This window comes from Symphalangus syndactylus, chromosome 22 (assembly GCF_028878055.3).
Source record: "Symphalangus syndactylus isolate Jambi chromosome 22, NHGRI_mSymSyn1-v2.1_pri, whole genome shotgun sequence".
NCBI classification, from domain to species: domain Eukaryota; kingdom Metazoa; phylum Chordata; class Mammalia; order Primates; family Hylobatidae; genus Symphalangus; species Symphalangus syndactylus.
The window spans coordinates 26,717,479-26,745,466 of NC_072444.2; the positions used below are offsets into that span (position 1 = coordinate 26,717,479).

The 27,988-nt window shown below is 42.5% G+C and overlaps 1 protein-coding gene across 6 annotated transcripts in view; it reads right to left on the reverse strand.

Moving 5' to 3' along the window:
* Positions 1–27,988, reverse strand: part of UBE4B (ubiquitination factor E4B) — a 156,099-nt gene that overhangs the window by 32,281 nt on the left and 95,830 nt on the right. For 4 of the 6 annotated variants that reach the window (XM_055261863.2, XM_055261857.2, XM_055261859.2 and 1 more), the window contains 10 exons: positions 23,915–23,998; positions 21,341–21,397; positions 20,163–20,279; positions 19,966–20,064; positions 18,282–18,395; positions 15,622–15,820; positions 13,696–13,834; positions 5,851–5,950; positions 3,809–3,936; positions 1,192–1,290 (listed from right to left, as the gene is read on the reverse strand). In XM_055261863.2, coding sequence (XP_055117838.1) covers positions 1,192–1,290; positions 3,809–3,936; positions 5,851–5,950; positions 13,696–13,834; positions 15,622–15,820; positions 18,282–18,395; positions 19,966–20,064; positions 20,163–20,279; positions 21,341–21,397; positions 23,915–23,998 — 1,136 coding nt within the window. The remainder of the gene's footprint in view (positions 1–1,191; positions 1,291–3,808; positions 3,937–5,850; positions 5,951–13,695; positions 13,835–15,621; positions 15,821–18,281; positions 18,396–19,965; positions 20,065–20,162; positions 20,280–21,340; positions 21,398–23,914; positions 23,999–27,988) is intronic. The other 2 variants (XM_055261860.2, XM_063631926.1) reach the window with 1 other exon arrangement.

The following is a 27,988-nucleotide window of genomic DNA, read 5'->3' on the forward strand; positions in this document are numbered from 1 at the left end:
TATGACAGCAATATAACTTGCTCCGTTTAGTTTTGGCCCTTATTTTAAAATCATTTATACTAATTTTGTTTTTTTCCCGTTGTTTGTTACAAAACTTTCACAGTTTGTATTCTGTGACTGGGGACCTATACTATTTATTTATTTTTTTTTTTTTTTAAAGTGACGCAGACACGGAGGCCGGGCGCGGTGGCTCAAACCTGTAATCCCAGCACTTTGGGAGGCCGAGGCGGGCGGATCACGAGGTCAGGAGATCGAGACCATCCTGGCTAACACGGTGAAACCCCGTCTCTACTAAAAATACAAAAAAAAAAAAAAAAATTAGCCGGGCGTGTTGGCGGGCGCCTGTAGTCCCAGCTACTCAGGAGGCTGAGGCAGGAGAATGGCGTGAACCCGGGAGGCAGAGCTTGCAGTGAGCCAAGATTGCGCCACTGCACTCCAGCCTGGGGGACAGAGCAAGACTCCGTCTCAAAAAAAAAAAATAAAATAAAATAAAAAAAAAAAGTGACGCAGACTTGCTACGTTGCCCAAACTGGTCTTGAACTAGGCTCAAGCAATCCTCCTGCATGTCTGGGACTACAAGCATGAGCCACAGTGCCCAGCATGACTTTTACTTTTCACAATAGACTTCACATACCACTCCCTCAGCTAGCCATAGGTGCTATCATGGTGCCAAGGGATTTAAATTGTAATTCTTCTAACCTGTAATGTTTTAGAAGTAAAATGTTAATTTGACAAACCAAATAAGGATTTGAAAAAAAAATTAAAACCCTACCATACCAGTTATAAATTCAAACCATTTTTTTGGTAAGCATTCTCCAATTTTACAATTGAGACAAATTTTAGTACAAAATATAGATGTGGTATTTCTGGGTTTGGGATGTTCATTCAGACATTTATAAACTGTTTCCTCCTTCTGTTGCTCAGAAACACATATTCAACTATTAGAAATTCAACTCAATTTTCACAGAATACATTATCTGCACTGTTAATCCTGCCTCTGTCTTTGAGATATTATTGGAATTGGACTGGTGCCACAGTTGGATTTATTTTTTCCAGTCTCTAGGCGGCATTCAGTTAAAACAGTTACATCAAATTTCAGGCATGAAATGGAGGTTTGCAACATAGCTCAGAATATTATAGTATTATGCATAAAAACATATTAGAACTATGTAAAATATTAAAGGCACTTACTGTACAATAAAAAATAAAAATTCTGCAACATCTTCTACATAAAACTCAGGCAATGCTGCAAATACCTTGGGGACATCTGAATTTAAAGGCAGTGTTATACTGTCAAAGAGAAAAAAAGCACAATTTATGAAATGAAATTATGGTACATCAAACTACAAGGAGTATTACATTACCATCAGATAAGTATTTCATTTGGGGAAAACACTCATTCTGTAATACAACTATGTAATAAATACACAGGCAAAGAAATTACAACCAGAAATGAACAGGGAATAATGAAGACAGTGCATATGCAAGGGTATGTGTGAAATGTTTTCCTTTTCTTGATTTCTTTTTTTTCTCCCCTGAGAAGGAGTCTCACTCTGTCACCCAGGCTGGAGTGCAGTGGTGCAACCTTGGCTCACTGCAACCTCCACCTCCCTGGTTCAATTGATTATCATGTCTCAGCCTCCCGAATAGCTGAGATTAGAGGCATGCACCACCATACCTGGCTAATTTTTGTATTTTCAATAGAGACAGGGTTTCACCATGTTGGCCAGGCTGGTCTCGAACTCCTGACCTCAAGTGATCCACACGCCTTGGCCTCCCAAAGTGCTGGGATTACAGGTGTGAGCCACCACACCCGGCCCTTTTCTTGATTCTTTTTTTTTTTGGGACAGAGTCTCACCCTGTCACCACCCAGGCTGGAGTACAGTGGCGTGACCCCGGCTCACTGCAACCTCTGCCTCCTGGGTTCAAGCAATTCTTGTGCCTCAGCCTCCCGAGTAGCTAGGATTACAGGCACCCGCCACACCTGGCTAATTTTTGTATTTTTAGTAGAGATAGGGTTTCCCCACGTTGGCCAGGATGGTCTCGAACTCCTGACCTCAAGTGATCCACCTGCCTTGGCCTCCCAAAGTACTGGGATTACAGATGTGAGCCACCACGCCCGGCTTTCTTGATTTCTTGTTAAGTTTAATGCAGTAAGTAAAATGGGAAGGAAATAAAAAGGTCAATATTTGGTCATTTTGTGCAGCTCAAACTGTCTGAGACAAGAGAGCTACACATATTTTTTTTTTTTTTTTTTGAGATGGAGTCTTGCCCTGTCACCCAGGCTGGAGTGCAGTGGTGTGATCTCGGCTCACTGGAATCTCTGCCTCCTGGATTCAAGCAATTCTTGTGCCTCAGCCTCCCGAGTAGCTGGGATTACAGGCGCCCGCCACCACACCTGGCTAATTTTTGTATTTTTAGTAGAGACGGGGTTTCGCCATGTTGGCCAGGCTGGTCTTGAACTCCTGACCTCAAGTGATCCGCCTGCCTCAGCCTTCTAAAGTACTGGGATTACAGATGTGAGCCACCGTGCCAAGGCTTCTTGATTTCTTGTTAAGGTTAATGCAATAAGTAAAATGGGAAGGAAATAAAAAGGTCATATTTGGTCATTTTGTGCAACTCAAACTGTCTGAGACAACAGAGCTACACACATTTTTTTTCTTTTTTTTGAGACGGAGTCTTGCTCGTCGCCCAGGCTGGAGTGCAGAGACACGATCTCGGCTCACTGCAAGCTCCGCCTCCCAGGTTCACGCCATTCTCCTGCCTCAGCCTCCTGAGTAGCTGGGACTGCAGGCACCCACCACAGCGCCCGGCTACTTTTGTGTATTTTTAGTAGAGACGGGGTTTCACCATGTTAGCAAAGACGGTCTCGATCTCCTGACCATGTGATCCACCCGCCCCAGCCTCCCAAAGTGCTGGGATTATAGGCGTGAGCCACCACGCCCGGCCTACACACATATTTTAAATAATATTTTCCACGCCTTCATGGGTCTTGGGCCAATCTCACCAACATCAGTGAACCAGAGACTTCACAACAGTAAAATAATAATAATAATAATAATAATAAATAAAACAAAAATGGTTGCCTGGAGGAGATGACCAGTTGATGACAAAGTGATCAACGATGTTCTTAGCTCACTCTCTGAATTAGCTGGGTATTCCTGGACCCAGTGCTTAGGAGGGCCTAATATTATCTCCAGCTTCTGGCTTCCAATTTATAGATTTCTCTATCAATCAAAGACTTTATAACAAATTTTAAAGAAAACTTGTCAAAATTAAAGTAACAGGTGTTGACATTCGCCTATTATTGTAACTAATTACAAGGAAAACACCTATCAATATAACTACATAATCTATATAAACACAATCTGGAAACCGAGAAGTGAATTCTCTTTTTTTTTGGGTGGGGACAGAGTCTCGCTTTGTCACCCAGGCTGGAGTGCAGTAGCACAATCTCGGCTCACTGCAACCTCCACCTCCCGGGTTCAAATGATGCTTATGCCTCAGCCTCCTGAGTAGCTGTGACTACAGGCATCTGCCACCAAGCCCGGCTAATTTTTGTATTTTTAGTAGAGACACGGTTTTGCCATGTTGGCCAGGCTGGTCTTGAACTCCTGATCTCAAGTTATCCATCTGCCTCAGCCTCCCCCAAAGTGTTGGGATTACAGGCGTGCACCACTGCGCCTTGCAGAGAAGTGAATTCTTGATAAAGAAAGGGTTTTGGTTTTAGTTATCAACTTTGAAGGACAATAAAGACAACATAGCCCAGCCAAGGAGGGACGAGGGAAACAGGAAGAAGCACACTCACTCGGGATATGCGGGGTCCAGGATGCGGAGCAGCAGCTGAATGAGAAGGCCATAAAAATTCAGACATCTTCTCAGGAAGCTCTCGTCAAGTAGGCCAGCATCAGCACAGGCCTTGCACCGTACCAGTTTCTGTGGAAGCAGGGATGCCCCCACCCAAATATCAGTCAGTAGCTAAGTCCCTACAGGGGGACTGGGCAGGGACTGGGGCCAGGAGATGGGAAATTTGGGTTCCAGAGCTTCTAGAGCTTCATCTCTTAACTAGCTATAAGATGCTGGTTGTGTCTCAAGATCTTTTTCCTGAGAAAAAAAGGCGTGGCAAGCAAACCACTGAGTACCACCAGGTCTAGCACACAGTTAAAGCTCAAAATGTTGAGTTCCAACGGTCACAAGTAAATAACCTGATGATGACAGAGTGGCGACAGGGAGGCCCTTTGGGTGTCAGGGTGGTTAGTGGGAAAAAGCCAAACAACCAGTGTTTGAATTCCAGCACCGCCTCTTACGAGCTGCCCTTGGGCAAAATGCTGTCCACTAAGGATGGAATTCCTACCTAGAGGCCTGTTGACAGAATTACACACACATGCATGCACACACTGATGTATACATTTAAGCAGTTTTTTTGTTTCTTATTTATTTATTTTGAGACAGAGTCTTGCTCTGTTGCCCAGGCTGAAGTGCAGTGGCACAATCTCGGCTCACTGGAACCTCTGCCTGCCAGGCTCAAGCAATTCTCCTGCCTCAGTCTCCCGAATAGCAGGGATTACAGTCATGTGCCACCACACTTGGTTAATTTTTGTATTTTTAGTAGAGACGGGGTTTCACCATGTTGGCCAGGCTGGTCTCGAACTCCTGACCTCAGGTGATCTGCCCGCCTCAGCCTTCCAAAGTGCTGGGATTACAGGTGTGAGCCACCGTGCCTGGCCATTTAAGCAGTTTATAGATCCCCTTGAAACATATCTGTGGACTGCTTAGGGGGGTCCACAGACCCCAGATAAGGGCCCCTGGTTAATTGTGCATCTTGAAGAAGTCTAGTCTATTAGTAAATAAAACTGAAATCTTAACTGGTACTAGAAAGCTATGTCAGGTAAACTTTCCACATATTATCCTACTGTTCAACAGAATGCGTGACCAGCTAACATTCAGGTTTTTAACTGGAACATGAATAGAAGAAAAATGCATAAATTTGCTATCTATGCTTTATTTGTACAATATCAGCTGGCATATGTTTTTAGCTATGTTTCACCAGCAAGAATATACCCATCTATAGTTAGGTTTTGTGTGATGAATCATTTTCAATTAGAAAGAATGAGGGGCAAAGGAAAGAGATCTTTCCACTACCACAGATGCTCTTTGTCAAATATCATGGAAATGCATGGCTAGATATACTGGATGAGTGTTGGGGCGAGGGGGTGGGAGACAGCAGGTGAAGAGAGCCCTGCAAAAGGCAGGGAAGGGGAGGTGATTTTTGTTGTTGGTTTGTTTTTTTTTTGAGACGGAGTCTCGCTTTGTCGCCCAGGGTGGAGTGCAGTGGCACGATCTCGGCTCACTGCAAGCTCTGCCTCCCGGGTTCATGCCATTCTCCTGCCTTAGCCTCCCGAGTAGCTGGGACTACAGGTGCCCGCCACCACGCCTGGCTAATTTTTTTTTGTATTTTTAGTAGAGATGGGGTTTCGTGTTAGCCAGGATGGTCTCCATCTCCTGACCTCGTGATCTGCCCGCCTAGGCCTCCCAAAGTGCTGGGATTACAGGCGTGAGCCACTGCACCCGGCCAATGGAGGTGATGTTAAACTGAGAATCATAAAACCCATTAAGCATTCATAGTCACAGCAGAAGCATATCTATCCATATTCTGTCCTGAGACTGAAACCATTATATACACATATAAGTCAGGTATCGACAAGTTTTAACATATACTATTTTATCAGAAGGGAAAAGAATAATGAAGAAAAAGTAAGGACACTAAACTGCTCACTCAAGGCATATATTCTGTTGGGAAAATTACCATTATGAGGCTGGTCTATAATTATTCCACTTAACTATACAAACCTTAAGCTGAGTTTTACAGCGCTTCAGCATTTCGCGGTGTCTAGTTGCCAGTGGGGAATCTTTCCATTGGCTTTCATTATTTTTCAAATCTTCTACAGTTCTGAAATCAAAGACTAACAGTCAAATGAAAGAAAACAGCCGGATCCATCTTACCCATTCATCTTGCCCATTTCACTGACTCTCACACGCAGTTTTTTGTTTTCTCATTGTAACATCTTTAAAATCAGAGTATATCTTACAACCAGCGGCAAGTCATAGTTTAATTGGCAGCATTTTTCTTTCTTTTTTTTTTTTTTTTTTTTTTTTTTTTTTTTTTTTTGAGACAGAGTCTCGCTCTGTCACCAGGCTGGAGTGCAGTGGTGCAATCTCAGCTCACTGCAACCTCCGCCTCCTGGGTTCAAGTGATTCTCCTGCCTCAACCTCCCAAGTAGCTGGGATTACAGGTGCTCACCACCATGCCCAGCTAATTTTTTGTATTTTTAGTAGAGACGAGGTTTCACTATGTTGGGCAGGCTGGTCTCAAACTCCTGACCTTGTGGTTCGCCTTCCCCAGCCTCCCAAAGTGCTGGGATTACAGGCATGAGCCACCGCGTCCGGCCATATTTTTCTTTTTTATTGGTTCCTAAAACAATGATGTGTCTTCGAATGGATGGCGCTATAGATTTGGTGAAAATAATCATCTTTTTTGTTGCAAGAAAGTACATTGTTCCCTTATTTTTCTGGGAGGGAAAAAAAGAAGTCTCTCATGAAAATTCAAGGTTACTTTGCCTATTCAATTACCCAAAACAAAAGGCTATTTTACTAACAGCATCGTCCTTTACAACTGTTCCCTCTGCTCGGAGTGCTCTTCTCTGAGGTTATCTCTGGCTTTGCTCCTTCACTCCCCTCAGGTGTCTGCTCAAACACCATCTGTCTCTGCAGTAAAGGCTTCCCCATCACCTAATAGGATGCATATTTTGAAGATCGACTCACTTAACACTGTTTCAACCCCTTTCTATCATGACGTTGTGTGTAATACTAGAGGTTGCTACATCTCCAAAAGCTGGATTTCCTAGACTCCCCTCCTGCCAGCATTTTTGTAAGACCTAGTTTCCACCGAGATGAACCCTCACTGAAGGCAAGGTGAGTACTGTGAAGTGATTGCTTGATTGCATGATCCTTCTGGAAGTACAGTGGTAGAGGGGTTTTGGCTGAAGCTGTGGCAGAGGCTGTGCTGTCAGGCTGACCTCCGAAGCAGCTTCCTTGTTCAAAGTATAGCTCTGGGAACCTCTATTACAGCCATTCCAATGATTCAATAACCCAACTAGTTCCCCTTTCTGCTTATCCCAGAAGAACTGGATTCTTTTGTCTATAACTGAAACATGAGTATGGCAGACAAAAGAATGGCTCCTCCAAAATTGTCACATCCGAATCCTTCGAGGGAACCTGTGAACATGTGATCTCCCATGGAGAAAGGGACGTTGTAGATGTGATTAAGGGTATGGGCTTTGAGATGGGAAGAGTATCTTGGATGATTTGGGAAGGCCCAATGTAATCACAAAGGTCCTTCTAAGAGAAAAAAGGACTCAGAGACAGAGAAGGAGATGTGACAATGGGACAATGGAAGCAAAGGTCAGAGAGAGGAGATCTTCTTGTTGTCTTTTTTTTTTTTAGACTGAGTCTCGCTCTATTGCCCAGGCTGGAGTAAAGTGTCATCATCTGGCTCACTGCAACCTCTGCCTCCCGGGTTCAGGCGATTCTCCTGCCATAGCCTCCCAATTAGCTAGGATTATAGGCACCTGCCACCAGGCCTGGCTAACTTTTATATTTTTAGTAGAGATGGGGTTTCAACATGTTGGCCAGGCTGATCTCGAACTTCTGACCTCAAATGATCCACCTGCCTTGGCCTCCCAAAGTGATGGGATTACAGGCGTGAGCCACGTGCCTGGCCTTGTTTTTTGCTTTTTTGAGACAGGGTCTCTCACTCTGTTGCCCTGGAGTGCAGTGGCACGATCTCAGCTCATTGCAACCTCTACCTCCTGGGTTCAAGTAATTCTCGTATTTCAGCCTCCTGAGTAGTGGCGACTACAGGGGTGCGTTACCATGCCTGGCTAATTTTTGTATTTTTTGGTAGAAAAGGGTTTCACCATGTTGGCCAGGCGGGTCTCAAAGTCCTGACTTCAAGTGATCCACCCACCTCAGTCTCCCAAAGTGCTGGGATACACCAGCCAAGTGAAGGAGATCTAAAGATACTATGTTGCTGGCTTTGAAAATACAGTAAGGCGGGGTGGGGTGGGGGGTGATGATGATCAGAGGAACGTAGGCAGCTTTTAGAAGATGGAAAAGGCAAAGGAGATTCTCCCCTAGAGCCTCCAGAGGGAATGCAACCTTGATCTTCTTTTTTTGAGACAGAGTCTCGCTCTGTCTCCCAGGCTGGAGTGCAGTGGCACAAGCTCAGCTCACTGCAACCTCCATCTCCAGGGTTCAAGCGATTCTCCTGCCTCAGCCTCTTGAGTAGCTGGGACTACATGCATGCGCTACCATGCCCGGCTAATTTTTGTATTTTTAGTAGAGACGAGGTTTCACCATGTTGGCCAGGCTGGTCTCGAACTCCTGACCTCATGTGATCTGCCCACCTCGGCCTCCCAAAGTGTTGGGATTACAGGTGTGAGCCACTTTGCTGGGCCGATTTTAGGACTCCTGACCTTCAGAACTGTAATATGTATTGTTTTAAGTGACTAAAGTGGTAATTTGTTGCTGCAGTCATAGGAAACTAAGATAATGACCTATATGGTTACTGGTATTACAAGAGTTTATAGGTAATAGGCCTTCATGAAAAAAATGGGGCTCTGGGACCAGTTCTTTGATTGGGCTGGATGGTGAAGATACAATTAGTATTTGAGGATGGAACACTGGTAGCCCAAGGCTCTGAGTAGAGAAACAGCTATATAAATGATCCCTGGTGATCTGGAATGAGGATGTGGAGTGGCTACCTCTAACTATGTTGCGGAGCTTATAGAAAAAAAAAATGACAGGCTTCAGATTTTAAATTCTTATCTCCAGGAAATGTGAATGAATCAGGAGTTTCTAAGGCTGTTGTAAAGGAAAGGAGCAGCTCCACTTCTACAAATTACAGTACAGAAGAAATTAATAACTTTACTGGACCTCTTATCTGAAAGTTAAGGCAAAGACTGGGACCCAAAGAGTTCAAATGGAGGAGTTTGGGAGAAATAGCTGACTCCAAGTACCTAAATCTCTAAATTCCCTGAGCCTTGCTTGCTAGCAGAAGCAGTTTCTATAATGACCTCATTGGAGGTAGTCACCTTGCAGGGTAATGCTATTTTCCCCTAGGTTCTATCCCATCATCCCTCTTTGCTTCCAGAACCACAGCTACAGTCAGATCAAGGACTGTCCTTATGGCCTTATTACAAAATTAGATGCAAGAGAAGCACATATTTGAAGAAAAAAAATGGCAAGATTTGCTAATGTGTTATGCTAGTTTTCTATTGCTGCTGTAACAAGTTACCACAACCTCAGTGGCTCCAAACCACACAATTATAGTCTTAGAGTTCTAAAAGGGGTCAGCAGGGATGGTTCCTTCTGGAGGCTCTAGAGGAGAACAAGTTTCCTCGCCTTTTCCAGCTTCCAGAGGTTACCGGATTGGCTCATGACCCCAAACCACTCCAACCTCTGCTTCCCCATTACATTCCTTCTCTTCCTCTGACCCTCCTGATTCCCTCTTATGAAGACCTTTGCAATGACACTGGACCTACCCACATAATCCAGGATAATCTCCCTACCTCAAGATCATGAACCTGATATCACAGCTGCAAAGTCCCTTTAATCAAGTTAGATAACATATTCACAGGTTCTGAGACCAGGATGTGGGTACCTTTGAGATGCCATTATTCTACCTACCACATATGTACTGCAGAAACATGACGGTTATGTAGGATTATGTATGGGAATGGATTCTGAGGATGCTTGATCAGCAAGAGAAGAAAATGCTGATATACTTCTATGTAGGGCTAAAATCACTGACATGATTATACCTACCAGAGACCCTGAATTCAGTATTATTCTGAGTTGGGAGAGGTTTATATTGTGCAACCAACTAGTTGACCGAAACTCTGAATTGACAGTGACCTATACTGAATGAAGCTGAGTTGCTAAATATTCTTCGATCTAATTCAGAGGAAATGATTCAAAACTTAAAGAGCTTGGAAAATTAAGGTGGATTTACCTTATGTGATTTGCTCAGATAATCCTCCTTCCAATATGCATATACACACCCCAACTATGTCCTAGAAGATACTTCTTAAACCACAGCATTGAAAAATACACAGATGAGGTGAACATAAATGTCTCTGGAAAGCACAATAAAGGCTATGTGCTGCAAGCCGGGAGCAAAGGTTCTAGATGGTTCCATTGAAATGAACCCTCTAAAGCCAGTGGGAGTGACGGTATCCCAGAAGGTAATCCATCGGAGGATAAAGAAACAGATAAATCCACAATCATAATTTGAATTTTTTATAAGCTTCTCTCAGAAATTGATATTATAAGCTGATAAAATCATTAGATGTAAGGAAAACTTGAACAGAAAATTAACAAACTTGACCTAAATAATGTATGTGGAACACTGTAAAAACAACACAGATAGCAGTCTTTTCAGGTCTACTAATGTAAAAGGCTATAAAGTAAATTTCAATAAACTTCAAAAGACACAAATCACATAAAATATATTTTCTTACCATGATGGAATTTAGCTAGAAATCAATTAACAAAAGATACATAGACAAATACCCTAAGAACCTAGAATTTAAATAATATATTTTGAAATAACCCACAGGTTATATAAGAACAAACAAAAATTAGAAAACATTTTGAACTGAGTAATAAGATATGATATACCAAAAATGAGGGATGCAGCTAAGGCCACACTAAGAGGGAAACAAAATAGTCTTAAGTACATACATAAGCGAAAGGGTTGGAAAGGATGATCTAAATATCCATCTCAAGAGGCAGAAGAAAGCCAATTAAAATGGGCCGGGTGCAGTGGCTCACACCTGTAATCCCAACAAGGCCTAGGCAGGTGAATCACCTGAGGTCAGGAGTTCGAGACCAGCCTGACCAACATGGAGAAACCCTGTCTCTACTAAAAATACAAAATTAGCTGGGCGTGGTAGTGCATGCCTGTAATCCCAGCTACTCAGGAGGCTGAGGCAGGAGAATCGCTTGAACCCAGAAGGCAGAGGTTGAGGTGAGTCAAGATTGCGCCATTGCACTCCTGCCTGGGCAACAAGCCTGGGAAACAAGAGTGAAACTCCTCTCAAAAACTAAAATAAATAAATAAAAGCAGAAATAATAAGGATCCTACAGACATTAAAATGATAAAAGGATATTATGAACAACTTCATGCCAAAACATTTTCAAACTTTAGAAAAACTGACACATGATGTAATGAAAATCTAAATAGTCTTATATATGTTAATTGACTTAAATCCATAATTAAAAACATCTCCACACAGAAAACTCTTAAACCCTGACAACTTTATCACTGAATTTTTTCTGACATTTAAGGAAGAAACAACATAATTCTTATACAATAAACCCTTCCAGGGAACATAAAAAACAGGAGAATATTCTCCAGTTCTTTCTTTTTTTTTTTCTTTTGTTGAGACGGAGTCTCACTCTCTTGTCAAGCTGGAGTGCAGTGGCTCGGTCTTGGCTCACTATAACCTGCGCCTCCCGGGTTCAAGCGATTCTCCTGCTACAGCCTCCCAAGTAGCTGGGATTACAGGCGTGCGCCAACCATGCCCAGCTAATTTTTGTATTTTTGGTAGAGACGGGTTTTCACTATATTGGCCAGGCTAGCATCCAACTCCTGACCTCAGGTGATCTGTCCGCCTTGGCCTCCCAAAGTGTTGGGATTACAGGCGTAAGCCACTGTGCCCAGCCCCCAGTTTCTTCTATAAGGCAGCATAACCTTGATACCAAAATTTGAGATGCACTTAACAAGAAATGAAAATTACAGGTCAGGCTTTCTTTTGAACAGATGCAAAAATCCTAAACAGAATATTAGCAAATTGTATATCCAATTAGATATAGAAACATTAATATAAAAGTTAAGTTTACTCCAGGAGTGAAAGACTGGTTTAATAACAGAAAATCAACTGATATAATTCAACCACATTAACAGAATAGAGGAGAAAAAAGTCTAGTCTCCTCAATGGATATGGCAAAAGTATTTAATAAAATTCAACTAGTGCTAAGGGAATTAACTACTGAAATAAAAGGAAATTTTCTTAATCTGGTAACTAAGGATACATAGAAAGCTTTCCTCCACCAACTGAAACCAGATGGAAATTTCGAGGTTATTTCTATTCAACACTGTACTAAAAATTACAGCCTGGGCACTAAGGCATGAAAAAAAAGTACAAGAAATAAAATTGTCATCATTTATGGACATGATTATGTGTAGAAAGTAAATCATAAAGAATCTGCAGAGTAACTATTAGAATTAGTAAGTGATTTTTAGGCCAAGCATGGTGGCTCACACCTGTAATCTCAGCACTTTGGGAGGTGGAGGCGGTCGGATCACCTGAGGTCAGGAATTTGAGACCAACCTGACCAACGTGGAGAAACCCCATCTCTACAAAAAATACAAAAAATTGGGCCGGGTGTGGGGGCTCACACCTGTAATCCCAGCACTTTGGGAGGCTGAGGCGGGTGGATCACGAGGTCAGGAGATCAAGACCATTCTGGCTAACATGGTGAAATCCCATCTCTACTAAAAATACAAAAAATTAGCTGGGTGTGGTGGCGGGTGCCTGTAGTCCCAGCTATGCAGGAGGCTGAGACAGGAGAATTGCTTGAACCCAGGTGGCAGAGGTTGCAGTGAGCCGAGATCATGCCACTGGACTCCAGCCTGGACTACAGAGCGAGACTCTGTCAAAAAAAAAAAAAAAAATTGGCCGGGCGTGGTGGTGCGCATCTGTAATGCCAGCTACTCAGGAGGCTGAAGCAGGAGAATCGCTTGAACCTGGGAGACAGAGGTTGCGTAAGCTGAGATCGTACCACTGCACTCCAGCCTGGGCAACAGAGCGAGACTCCGTCTCAAAAAAAAAAAAAAAAAAAAAAAAAAAAAAAAGAATTAGTAAGTGATTTAAGCAAGGTAGATACAGAGATATAAATATGATTCAGTTTCTCTCATAGCCAGACTACGCAGGTTCTAGACCAAAAAGCAGAAGTGGCATCATTATTATTGCAGATAACCTCCTCAAAAATATTTGCTTCTGTGTTCCTGTGACTTCTGTTTGTTGGTGTCAGTACACAGGAAAAAATGCTTAGAGTAAGAAACACAACGATGGTGCTAATGAATTGGAAATTTGAGGCTGCTCTCTGGCCATTTTGGACTCCTCATGCCACAGAACAAGCCAAAAAGAGAATTACATGTAGGCAGGAGTAAATGATCTTGGTTATCAAGGGAAACCATGGTTACTTTTTCATAGTCCAGGGAAGAAGGGGTATGTCTGAAACCCAGGGGATCCTTTAAACTTTTAAAGTTTGAAGTGCCTCCTGGTAATGTATGCCCAGTGGGAAAAGTTAATGGAAGTCTGTAGTAACCATAAACAGAGTGAAATACCCAGGGTTCAGAACTCTCAGAAATCAAGGTTTGGATCACTTCACCAGGTAAAGAACTGTGGACAACTAAGCGACATGGATGTGGTGGTGGAGGCAGACAGAACACTATATAATGTACATACCTCCCCCAACATTCAAAACTACTGTTCACAATGGAATTGCTTGCCCCTGAGAAAAAGTGGTAACTCAGGCAATCCCAGGACACGGTATCATGGCACATACCTATTGAGCTCCCGGATAGCCCGGAGTCTGCGGATATAGCGACGGCAACTAGGCAGAATAGAGAGGTGGTGAGCATGCAGGGTGAGAAAGAAGCACTCCGTAGGGAATTTCGGCTCAGAAAATGGAGGCTGATCACCATCTAGGAAAAATAACATCATTCCCTAAATAAAATCTATTACACGTCTCAATCAGAGAAAAAGCTCAATTCAGAAGAGAAAATTACATTTGAATTTTTATGAAGTTTAAAGATACTATTTATTTATTTATTTATTTATTTATTTATTTATTTGAGATAGAGTTTTGCTCTTGTCACCCAGGCAGAAGTGCAATGGCACGATCTTGGCTTACTGCAAATTCCGCCTCCCAGGTTCAAGTGATTCTCCTGCCTCAGCCTCCCTAGTAGCTGGGATTACAGGCGTGTGCCACCACACCTGGCTACTTTTGCATTTTTAGGAGAGACGAGGTTTCACCACGTTGGTCGGGCTGGTCTCAAACTCCTGACCTCAGGCAATCTACCCTCCTTGGCCTCCCAAAGTGCTGGGATTACAGGTGTGAGCCACCATGCCCAGCCAGAAGTTTAAGGATACTTTTGCAATTGTAAACTTAAACAATGCTACTTGAAGAAGAGAATTCCTGTTAGCTCCATTCAAGGACCAGGTATTGTACCTCGTTTAAATGTGTATATAGATGTCCATCACAATCTTTATTTTTGAGAGAGGGTCTTACTCTGTCACCTAGGCTGCAGTGCAGTGCTAAGATCACAGGTCACTGCAGCCTCGATTTCCTGGGCTCAGGCAATCCTCCTGCCTCAGTCTCCTGGGTGGCTGGGAACACAGGCATGTGCCACCATGCTGGGCTAATGTTTTTCTTTGTGGAGATGGGGTTTCCCTATTTTGCCCAGGCTGGTCTTGGAACTCCTGGACTCAAGCTGTCCTCCCACCTCAGCCTCCAAAAGTGCTGGGATTATGGATGTGAGCCACTATTCCCAGCCCATCAACAATCTTTGGTGATGTTCCTTACCGATGTATTGTACAAAATCTCCATTTTTCAACACAATACAGAAATATTTAAATATCGAAATGGTATTAAATTATGTTAATAAACTACTGATTTTTTTCTATTATAAATAATAGTACTACTGGGAGGATTTATGTAAACAAAATTATTCCTTTTTCCTCCAACTTTGGGAATATATCCTGAAAAGTAGAATTATTGAGAACAGTATTATAATTTTTGCTATGAATCACCAGAATTCACTTTAGATAGGTTAAATAAATTGATTAAATGTCATCTACTACATTCTATCACTTTGGTTTTGGCTTGTTTATAGATATATTTTGATAACTTGAATTTTTTTTCCATTTGTATCTTTTTTTTGAGACAGAGTCTCACTCTGTTGCCCAGGCTGGAGTGCAGTGGCGTGATCGCGGCTCACTGCAACGTCCACCTCCTGGGTTCAAGCGATTCTCCTACCTCAGCCTCCTGAGTAGCTGGGATTACAGGTGCGTGCCACCACACCCGCTAATTTTTGTATTTTTAGTAGAGACGGGGTTTCACCATGGTGGTCAGGCTGGTCATGAACTCTGGACCTCGTGATCTGCCCGCCTCAGCCTCCCAAAGTGCTGGGATTACAGGCGCGCGCCACCATGCCCAGCTAATTTTTGTATTTTTAGTAGAGACGGGGTTTCACCATGTTGGTCAGGCTGGTCTCAAACTCCTCACCTTGTGATCTGCCTGCCTTGGCCTCCCAAAATGTTGGGATTATAGGTAAGAGCCACCACGCCAGGCCTACTGTATTAATTTTTATCATGCTTCCCTATCTCATAAGTTCATTTTATGGTGAGGTGGTAACAATCTGTGAGGAATTACTAGCACACAGACAAGAGGGCAGTGTTTTAATGACCGAGTCATGAACACAGTACTCACAGAGTTCAGTCAGCCAGTCGTTCACATCTTCCATCGTTGCATTCACACGCGTCTCATCATTTGGAAGAGTAATCCGACATCTTGGGTGAAAAATATACGTGGGATCAACTGTTTCTAACTTGATTTTTGTACTTAGCTGCTGCAGTACCCAAAGGAAATTCAGCATAAATCCATCTGTAGACACCAATCTATCATCTGTCTGTGAAAGATGAAAAGAAAAAGTATTTTTAAAGATTAAAAAAAATTTTTTTTGAGATGGGGTCTCGCTCTGTTGCCCAGGCTAGAGTGAAGGAGGGTGATCTCGGCTGCAACCTCCACCTGCCAGGCTCAAGCAATCCTCCCACCTTAGCCTCCCAAGTAGCTGGGACCTAAAGTGATCTGCCCATCTTGATCTCCCAAAGTGCTGGGATTACAGGTGTGAGCCACTGTGCCCAGCCAAGAAAAAGTATTTAAAATAACATGAATAGAAATTTTGGCAAACTTTATAAGAAAGCAGACTGAACTTTCAAACATAACTGTATCCTAAAGTCAATGAGAAGACATATATCTCACCACCGTCATTCCATTAATTCTATATTAGCAGGTGCTACTTGTTGAATACCACCTATCATATAATTATTATTTATATGAGGCATTTTATACATTCTTTTCTTTTCTTTTTTTTGAGACGGAGTTCCACTCTTGTTGCCCAGGCTAGAACACAGCGGCGCAATCCTTGCTCACTACAACCTCCGCCTCTTGGGTTCAAGTGATTCTCTTGCCTCAGCCCCCGTGTAGCTGGGATTACAGGCACCCGCCACCACGCCTGGCTAATTTTTTGTATTTTTAGTAGAGACGGGGTTTCACCATATTAGCCAGGCTGGTCTCGAACTCCTGACCTCAGGTGATCCGCCTGTCTCGGCCTCCCAAAGTGCTGGGATTACAGGCATGAGCCACCATGCCCGGCCACTTTATACATTCTTTTACTGAACCATCACAATAATTCTTACAGGTCAGTAATACTGCTGTTAACATTTTATACAGGAGGAAATAAAGACTCAGAGACCCTGAAGTGATTTGCCTGAGCCTCAAAATTAGTAAGTAGAAACACAATAAACATTTCTTTCTTTTTTTTTTTTTTTTTGAGACAGGGTTTTACTCTGTTGCCCAGGCTGTAGTGCAGTGGTGCAAACATAGCTCACTGCAGCCTCAACCTCCTAGGCTTAAGCAAGCCTCCCACTTCAGCCTCCTGAATAACTGGGTCTACAGGTGTATGCCACTACACTGGCTAATTTTTTATCTTTTTTGTAGAGACGGGGTCTCCCTGTTGCCCAGGCTGGTCTCGACCTCCCTGGCTCAAGTGATCCTCTCGCCTCAGCCTCCCGAGTAGCTGAAACTATAGGCATGCGCCAGCCACCATGCCCAGATAATTTTTGTATATTTTGTAGAGATGGGGTCTCATTATGTTGCCAGGGCTGGTCTCAAATGCCTGGGCTCAAGCGATCCTCCCACCTCAGCCTCCCAAAGTGCTGAGATTACAGGCGTGAGCCACCATGCCCAGCCTCTTTCTCCTCTTCATTTCCCTCAAGAGCATCAAAACAAGTAGCTCCACTTGTTATCATGTGACATTGTTTCTCTAGGTGATAGCGTCAGCACGCTCCTGCATTAACAATATAACAATGTAACTTGATTACCTCTGTTACAAAAAAAAAAATACAACAATGATAAGAATGATAGTTAATATTGGTTGAGTGATCACTGTGTACCAGGCACCATTCTAACAGCTTTATATATAATAAACCCAGTACTAGTAGTACCCTCACTTAGCAGATGAGGAAATGGAGGCACAGAGGAGTAACTGTCTAAGGTCCCGCAGTTAGTAAACGGTGGAACCATGATCAGAAATCACAAGATCTGTGCTCTTCTCTCTATATGTTTTTTGCTTCTGAGTATACACGTCACATCATTCATTCATTATTTATTACTAATCAAGGAAGGATACCCTTTTCTCCTCTGGCAAAGCAGCTGCAGCCACTGCCCTGTCTCACCTGGACGGAAGCACTCACACCCTTGCAGCTGCCTCCTTGGGTCTGTTCCTGGCTGCCCCCTTCCGCTTTGGTCCATCTACATGGCAGCTTTTGTGGTTTCCCTGCTGAAAACCCTCCCGTGACAGTTCTGATCACGTAAACCTAACCCGATGCGCCCTGCCTATTCACTAACTCCAGGACCCGCCATTCCCTCCTGTTCACTCTTCTCCAGCCACAAAAGCCTGCGTGCTGGACTTGTACCAAAGCTGCTTTGTTTCCTCCTTGGACAGCTCTTTTCTTAGCCACTACAATGGCTGGCTCCTTCCTATGAAACAAATGTCACCTCCTCAGGGAGGCCTTTCCTGCCACCCAGTCAAAAATCACCTTCAGACCTTCCTTCTGGTACCTACAGTTCTTCTCATGTCATTTACTTTGCTCTACTTTCTTCATTGATTATACGACTGTCTAAAATCATGTATTTATATGTCTACTTGTTTATCCTGTGGAACATGGGCTCCACAAAAGCAGGAGGCTCGTCTACCTTGTTCAATACTGTACCCCCATTCCTAGAACAGTGCCTGGTAGGTACTGACTAAATCTGGGTCAGATGAATGAATTTGATGAACAGCGAAAAGCAGTCTGTAGGAATCCTACCTGCATCTGTGCTTTCTTCATATTGGCATTGACGACAGCCGCCATGTAACTGAGAGCAGCCTCACGGGTTTCGCCATTTAACAAAATACTATGCAGAATCTTAAAAAGCTCTTGCTGAAATGTATTTTTAAGAAGAAGAAACAAATTAAAACTATTTTGCACACGATTCCTTTTTGACTTCACGAACAGCTAGCCTACTTCCCACGTTCTCTCCTCTCCCACTTCTACTCATTTCAGAAGAGTCTGAGTGAAAGAATATAAGAAATATCCATATCCAACTATGTCAAAGTAATCAGCATGAAAGCAGAATATGGAGTGGGGGAGGTAGGCAGTTACAGTTTTTTTTTTTTTTTTTTTTTTTTGAGACAGAGTCTAGCTCTGTTGCCAGGCTGGAGTGCAGTGGTGCAATCTTGGCTCACTGCAACCTGCGCCTCCCAGGTTCAAGTGATTCTCCTGCCTCAGCCTCCCGAGTAGTTGGGATTACAGGCACACACTGCCACGCCCAGCTAATTTTTGCATTTTTGTTTTTTTTGAGACGGAGTTTTACTCTTATTGCCCAGGCTAGAGTGCAGTGGCGCATCTCGGTTCAGTGCAACCTCCGCCTTCTGGTTTCAAGCAATTCTCCTGCCTCAGCCTCCCAAGTAGCTGGGATTACAGGTGCCCTCCACCAAGCCCAGCTAATTTTTTTTTGTATTTTAGTAGAGATGGGGTTTCACCATGTTGGTCAGGCTGGTCTCAAACTGCTGACCTCGTGATCCACCCACCTTGGCCAATTTTTGTATTTTTAGTAGTGACGAGGTTTCACCATGTTGGCCAGGGCGGTCTTGACTTCCTGACCTCGTGATCCACCCATCTCAGCCTCCCAAAGTGTTGGGATTACAGGCAATAGCCAACGTGCCAAGCCGACAGTTACAGTTTTAATAAAATAGGCTTTGTTACTTCCTTCCCATGATCAAAATTACCTTAGTTACCCAAGCCTGTGACTTCTTTGCCTGTTTCTTTTTTTGAGATGGAGTCTTGCTCTGTCGCCCAGGCTGATGTACAGTGGCGTGATCTTGGCTCACTGCAACCTCCACCTCCTGGGTTCAAGTGATCCTTGTGCCTCAGCCTCCCGAGTAGCTGGGTAGCTGGGATTACAGGCACGCACTGCCATGCCTGGCTAATTTTTGTATTTTTAGTAGAGACGGGGTTTCGTCATGTTGGCCAGGCTGGTCTCAAACTCCTGACCTCAGGTGATCCACCCCCACTTGGCCTCCCAAAGTGTTGGGATTACAGGCATGAGCCATCACACCCGGCCCTTCTCTGCCTTTAAGTTTGAGAATTGAAGACATATTAATCCGCATTTGGGATAAGCAACTCAGTGAGGGTGTGTGCAAACTAACAACTCTTGCACACCCTCACAGTGTAAATGCCTAAGGGCCAGCTGGAGGAGGAGATGGGCCACTAAGCTTAGGACCAGTTCCCAGTGATGCTACATACAATAAGGCAGCATACTGCTGTTGTTACATCCTGTTATTCAAGACACAGGTTACTTACTTATAGTTTATCTTTATCTTTTTTATGTAAGATCGAATTGGCTTGTTAGCCGTTTGTCTACTAGGCATAGTCCAGTCTACAAAATAAAAGCTCTGTATCTGGAGCTCATCTTTGATACTTCCTCTGGATTTGTTTTCTGAACACTTACCCTTCCGAGCTCTAAGTAATGCTGCAATGATTGGCTAACCACACGAGTGTTTTCCAGGGTAATGGCAGGCCCTGAGAAGTATTTTTCAACCACTTTAACCTGGAAAGAGAAGGAAAAAATGCAATCAACATATAATGCACATTTGGGAAAGAATCTGAATAAAAGGGCAGCAAAGTGCAAGTAGCCACTATACTTACATCATCTTCTGCAAAGACTGAGAAGCTAAAGAAAGCCCCCAAGTAAGAGAGTCTCTGCAGCTCCCGCCCACAGCCAGGACTTAAGGATTTCGGCAACCACAACGGCAAAGAAGCAACCTAGGCAGAAGATGAAAGAGGCCAGTCAAGCCGCTGAACAGGCCGGTGAGGTAAAAATGTAATGAAAACCCTCCAGCTCCTCTATATTTTCACAAGATATTATTAAAACTTTTATGTTTCAGCCAGGCATGGTGGCTCACACCTGTAATCCCAGCACTTTGGGAGGCCAGTGTGGGTGGAGGTGGGTCACCTGAGGTCAGGAGTCCGAGACAACCTGGCCAACATGGAGAAACCCTGTCTCTACTAAAAATACAAAAATTAGCAGGGCATGGTGGTGTGTGCCTGTAATCCCAGCTACTGGGGAGGCTGAGGCAAGAGAATTGCTTGAACCCAGGAGGCAGAGGTTGCAGTGAGCTGAGATTGCGCCACTGCACTCCAGCCTGGGTGACAGAGTGAGACTCTGTCTCAAAAAAAAAAAAAAAAAAAGAATTTTTAAGTTTCAGGATACTATTTGATGAAGTTCAAATGAACTCTTCTTATACCACCAAAGGACTCAAATAACTTTTCCATAGCTCTTGTTAGTTTAGTTGTACAATAATTGTCAAGGAAAAAAAAACAGGCCCGGTGCGGTGGCTCACGCCTGTAACCCAACGCTTTGGGAGGCTGAGGCAGGTGGATCACCTAAGGTCAGTAGTTCGAGACCAGCCTGGCCAACATGGTAAAACTCCATCTCTACTAAAAATACAACAAAATTAGCCTCACATGGTAATGCATGCCTGTATTCCCAGCTACTTGGGAGGCTGAGGCACGAGACTCACTTGAACCCAGGAGGCAGACGCTGCAGTATGCCAAGATCGCACCACTGCACTCCATCCAGCCTCGGTGATAGAGCGAGATTCTTAGAAAAAAAAGGGAAAAAAAATCATAGAAATGAACAACTGTAATGCAGGATATAACGTGTCTAACAAAAATGTAACAGTTGAGAGCCTCCCAGACACGTTACCTCCGCCTACACCTAAATGTCCTTCAAGAGACGTTTCCAGGTCATCTCACTGGAGGAATGCCTTCTGGGTTACGATACATTCACTGAAAACGTGCAAGCCCATCAGGTGAGTGCTTACCAAATTGCACACAGGGTGTGTCTTCCCAAACTTGGTTTCACAGAGCTCACCTAGTGCCTAGAAATAAGATCAGAGTCATTTAAATGCATTTCATCTTAAACTGACTGTCATTTGTAGCATAAAGAAACAGTTTTAACTGCTGCTATAAATGCATTCCCTCTAAAATGGCACACATGCATTCCCTCTGAAATGGCAGCAGCTTTACTACTTTTTCTGATTAATAAACTAAAACACATGCAATGTGAAAAACTTGAAATAAAACAGAAATATAAAATGAAACTAAAAATTACTCAAGCTTTACCCTCAAAGATAACCTCTATTGATATTTTCAGCAACAGTTTTCCAGATATATTTTTGTGTACTGTACCTATCTATATGTTTTTTACAAAAAAAAGTTTTTCCACTTCATATCTTTCCATGTCAAAAAGATTTATTTCATAAACTTTAGATGGCTCCTCTCGCCAGTGTTAAACATGACTATAAATAATTACAATTTAATAAGCTATCAAGTTCAAAACATATTTAAAAACATAACTTGGTTTCAAGATTTCTAGTACTTTTAAGAATTCCAACACTTTTCTTCAGAGATCCAACCATCCTAACATTAGAGAACAATGAAAAACACTTTTTAGGGACATAAACATAATTTAGCATGCCCATGGTAACTCAATCAAACATTAAACAGTTAATTCCTCTGTGATTCGGACACAGCTCTAGAAGTTGCTACATGGGCCGAAGAGTGCATTTAGGCACTGACACAATGTTGAGATGCCTTTGAGGTTCAGGCAACCTCGACTCAGAAGGAAGAGGAAGCGTTCTCACTGCCTAGTGCAGGAGTTCACAAACGTGGCTGCATATTAGGATCACATGGGAAGCCTTTGGAAACCCCAATGCCATGCCACACCCCTGGTGAATTAAATCACAAGGTCTGGGGTGGGGAGCCAGGCAGAAACACCTTTAAAGATCCCCAGCTGATTCCAAGGTGATTCCAACGAATGGCACAGCAGGATCCACTGACCTAGAGAATGACCACAATGATTTCTGATTTTAGCTTCAACAGTCTTCCGCTTCCTGCCTCTCATTATTGTACCCTCTCACTCACTGTGTCCTCGTTATTATGCAAGCATCAATAATGGCACAAAATGAAATCATTGTCTACAACAATGGAGGCCTCTGTCTTTTGAACAAAAGGACATTTTGGTGATATCAGATGCTAAAAGCTCCTCACTGAAACATCAAGCTAATTCACACCACAACCCAAAAGCCAACAATCCCATGAAGGAACATCTACATAATACAGTAATAATTAGTGTTCACTAAAATATTTCATCACTGAACTCAAACAATCAGATTATTTCACTTCCTTTTATCTGCCACAGGCAGAACAATACATGGGGATTCAAAGAATTTTATCAGGAGCCCCAATAACACGTACAATGGAAACAACTCTGGCATAAATCCACTTAAAATTATTTTTTAAAGTAGGAATTCTGGTTTCACCTTCTAATTTCCCAGCATTCTTGTAGCCTTTTAGTGCCATGACAGGTTTGAATTTTTTAAGTAGATAAATAACACCCTTTGTGTACAGCTCTGTTTTAACATTTATCACAGTATCTGTTCAACTGTTGTGCTGTAGCTCTTATTTTTGCAGTAGATTATAAGTGCCTTGAGGAGAGGGACCTTGTCTTCCTAGCTTCTGTATCCCCAGTGTCTAGCACAGAACAGATCATCAGTAATGAATTCATGGTATAACGGAATCCAATCAGTGGAATAAGTAAAAGAAATAAGTACAGTAAGAAAAACAACCATGGTCTCAATTTACATAAGACTTAATTTATACACAGAATAAACTAATTTCATTTTGATATTTTTTCCTTTATACTTCTGCAATGAAAATATTCAGTAATACTTCAAAATATTTTTCTCCCAAAATTTCAAATAAACGATTTCAGAACAGAAAAGAGCTTCTAATTTTCATTCTAGTTTCAGCATTTTCACAACATTCAAGTCTCCCCATGGGAATCTAGTCGAAGCTTCTGTCCACAATGTATGCCTGCTCTAAGTGCGTTAAAGAGCTAAGCAGATTTCTGCTTCCCAAGTAAATATGACCTTAGGAAACAGGGAGGGTGAACAAGAGAGCTACCCTGAGATTTTCTGCACAAGGTAAACACATAAAGATAAAATTGTATTCATTTTCTTAGTATGTACAGCTTTGCCTTTTTTATTTGCATTTTTAATAGGTTTTTTTTCAAGTAACAAAATTTCATCCCAACTATGGTATGCTCATTGCTAGAAGATAGTTATCTTATTCATAAGCTATACAAAGTACATTGTAATAAGTGCATTTAACTCCTGTCTAGGACTTGGATAGGTGGAAGATGTACCAGGCTGCTAACTGTCTTCACTGATGCATCTCACTGCACACCAAACACTCTGCATGGCCAACACAGTGATTTCATGTTTTAAATTTGAAAACAAGGTTGATCTCATGGACCTGAAAGAAAAGTATATGTCAAAATAATCTGAAAGAAAAACATCCATTGAATGAGTTAAAGAAAAAGAACAAAGTTTTACCATGAGGGGGTATTTAAAGTAGTCACTATCGAGGGAGCACTCTTTGGCAGCAAGAGCCAGGCCTTGTAAAATGGGGATAAATATCTATAAGAAAAAAAAACAAAATCAGAAATATAAGTTTAAGAGAATCTAAGAGTGGGAAGTATGTCAAATAAGGTGCTAGAACTGAATGTCCAGACAATTTCATTCCTTCCCCAGGGAAAAGCTTTTTTGCATATAAAAGTCTAGAATTCAGCCAGAGTGTTGACCTGTTCTTTGACAAGTCTAACCATAAAGTAATACAGCTGAATTCTCCAGAAGTAAGAGGATTTTGGTGAACTCTAATACTCTGACAGGACCCCCAGTAACTCAACAAAATCGAGTAATTCAACAAAACCCATGCACTTGGAGCCTGCTGAAGAACTCTCCAGGAGTCGTTGCTCTACTCAATTAAATTCTGCACATCTCAGCAACTAATATGTTCTTGATTACCAAGCATCTATAACCCATTAAAAAATTCAATTAAATGTTCTAATATTTCCTTCTTTCTATCTATCTGTCTGTCTGTCTGTCTATCTATCTATCTATCTATCTATCTATCTATCTATCTATCTATCTGTATTGAGACAGAGTCTCGCTCTGTCACCCAGACTGGAGTGCAATGGCACAGTCTCGGCTCACTGCAACCTGCGCCTCTGGGGTTCAAGTGATTCTCCTGCCTCAGCCTCCTGAGTAGCTGGGATTACAGGCACGTGCCACCACACCCGGCTAATTTTTGTATTTTTAGTAGAGATGGGGTTTCACTCTGTTGGCCATGCTGGTTTCGAACTCCTGACCTCGTGATCCACCCGCCTCAGCCTCCCAAAGTGCTGGGATCACAGGCATGAGCTACCGCACCTGGCCTTCTATCAATATTTTTTAAAAACCTTTCCTCATTTATTTTGAGGAAAACAAGATAAACAGGCCAACAATCAACATTATTATTACATTAAACTTAAGTTAGAGCAAAGAGCTAGTTGGTAAATGTTGAAATTGACAAAGAAAGCTTTAGTTAGAAAGCCTTACTTCCACATATAGTGTAATTAATACATTAACCTGCTATTGGCACTTAAAGGAACTCAAATCTGCTTTTATACATTTATGATTAATACCAGGTAACACCATGTAAGATTTACTCAGCCTAGCTCATCTTCAAATTTCACAATGCACGCACTGATCAACACATTTAGGGAGCTGGTTAGGATTCAAGGCTAATAACATTAAATAGAAATGTAGTAAACAACAGCTGACAATCTGAATGCCAACAAGTTGTAATTGGAGTATACTACGTAGCCACTAGAAAACTTGAAAAACTCCCCTTCCTACTAATTTCATTCCATGATACTGAGCACCTTAATAATTTAAAGAGCACAGTACAAAACACAGGTGCCCTGGATGACAAAGTGTCTGTGGAGTGTTGTGAGATATCAATACAGCTCTGGAAGAGGTCATTCTATGGTTTTTGCAATTCCAACAATCAAGGTAGAAGTAACTTGCTCTCGTAAGCCAGATAAAAATGGAGAAGTAACACTCAGGTGTGGCGTTGGGGAATGCCAACATTGTAATCAAGAAGAAAAGACAAACAGAAGTTTCAGAAGCACCAAAAATAAGTTCGTAACTGGTCGTCCTGAAAAATCTCCAAATTTTTTTTTAGGGAGGCTACAAGTAAAATATAATTACACTTTCTTGTATAGTTATCCCTTTGTGCAATTAGGGCTTCATTTGCAATAGGAAAAATATTACTAAGCATAATCTTTTTCTTTTTCTTTTTTTTCAGACAGAATTTCACTCTGTCACACAGGCTGGAGTGCAGTGGTGCAATCTCAGTTAAATGCAGCCCCATCACTTGGGTTCAAGAGATTCTCCTGCCTCAGCCTCCCAAGTAGTTGGGACTACAGGCATGCACTTCTGCGCCAGCTAATTTTTTGTATTTTGAGTAGAGATGGGGTTTTGCCATGTTGCCCAGCCTGGTCTCGAACTCCTGAGCTCAGGTGATCCGCCTGCCTCGGCCTACCAAAGCCCTAGGATTACAGGCGTGAGCCACCATGCCTGGCCTGACCTATATATTTTAAATAATTCTTTAATTTTCAAATGAATACCTCCTAGCACTGATTAAAAAATACTGTAAGTGTCCACCTCCAGTCCTAAATTCTAGCTGCTATTTATCTGTGAACATTTCTCAAACATTAAAAGGAGGTAGGGTGAAACCCCGTCTCTACCAAAAATACAAAAAATTAGCCGGGCGTGGTGGCGGGCGCCTCAAAAAAAAAAAAAAAAAATGAGGTAGATATTTCAGTCAAAGATTTAATAATTCACATCTGCCACTCTTTCAAGACAAAAAGGTAAAATGCTGCTTTGCAGTCCAACAGCTCCATCCCAGTTATCATTCCTCTCTAGATAAAACACATGGCAGCACATAAGAAATGACAAAGAGTATTCAACACTGAGTGGCTGAAAAGTCAGCAGAATTCTGGGATTAAAAACAAACAGGTCTGGGCCAGGCGCTATGGTTCACATTTGTAATCCCAGCATTTTGGGAGGCCGAGGTGGGCAGACCACTTGAGGCCAAGAGTTCAAGACCAGCCTGGCCAACATGACAAAATCCCATCTCTACTAAAAATACAAAAATTAGCTGGGCATGGTGGTACGCACCTGTAATCCCAGCTACTTGGGAGGCTGAGGCAGGAGAATCGCTCGAACCCAGAAGGCGGAAGTTGCAGTGAGCTGAGACTGTGCCACTGCACTCCAGCCTGGGTAACAGAGAGAGACTCCCCCTCAAAATTAATTAATTAATTAATAGAATAAACAGGTCTGTGGTGGTCATATAACACTGTGAATGTAGTAAATGCCACTGAATTGCACACTTCAAAATGGTGGTTTGAGGCCAGGTGTGCTAGCTCATGCCTGTAATCCCAGCACTTTGGGAGGCTGAGACGGGCGGATCACCTGACCTCAGGAATTCAACACCAGTCTGGCCAACATGGTGAAACCCCATCTCTACTAAAAATACAAAAAATTAGCCGGGTGTGGTGGTGGGCACCTGTAATCCCAGCTACTTGGGAGGCTAAGGCAGGAGAATCACTTGAACCCAGGAGGCGGAGGTTGCAGTGAGCCGAGATCATGCCATTGCACTCCGGCCTGGGCAACAAGAGCAAAATTCCATCTCAAAAAAAAAAAAAAAAAAACCAAAAACAAAACAAAACAAACAAACAAAAAACAAAAAAAATGGTGGTTTGATGTTATATGAATTTCACCTAAATTTAAAAAATGCAGGACTTCTCTGTCCAAAGCTGGTGATGGGGAAACAAACAAACAAAAAACACCCAGAGGTCATTTCATAACCTCTTGTGTAAGTTTGTTTATGAATAAAGTAGGCTCAATATACCCCTTTCAGCTGGTCACTGGGCTGATTTTATATAGAGAGAACTACTCGATTCCTCAAATGGTATCTTCTTGAATAGGAAAAGTATCCTAATTACTACCCATTACCTCTTCAATGTAGTGCATCACTTAAACCTTCCAAGACAGTAATTTTTTTTTTTTTTTTTTTTTGAGACAGTCTTGCTCTGTCACCCAGGCTGGAATGCAGTGGTGTAATCTCGGCTCACTGCAACCTCGTCTCCTTGGTTCAAGCAATTCTCCTACCTCAGCCTCCCAAGTAGCTGGGATTACAGGCGCCCGTCACCACACCCAGTTAATTTTTGCATTTTTAGTAGAGACGGGGTTTCACCACGTTGGCCAGGCTGGTCTCGAACTCCTGACCTCAGATGATCTATCTGCCTCAGCCTCCCAAAGTGCTGGGATTACAGGCGTGAGCCACCGCGCCCGGCCGACAGTGATTTATTTTCCTGAGAGTTCACTTATCCTTCTAGAGAAGAAAAGCTCACTATGTTGCCATTAATATTTCCATTAGTCAGTAAGATCATCACCTAAGATAAACAGTTAGTGAATTCCAGACAGAGTACACAACACTAACTGGAATTTTTATTCTTGGATCCTGGCTGCTTCTTTTACAAATATTTTGAAGACTGCTGAAAACACAACTCCCAAGAATTC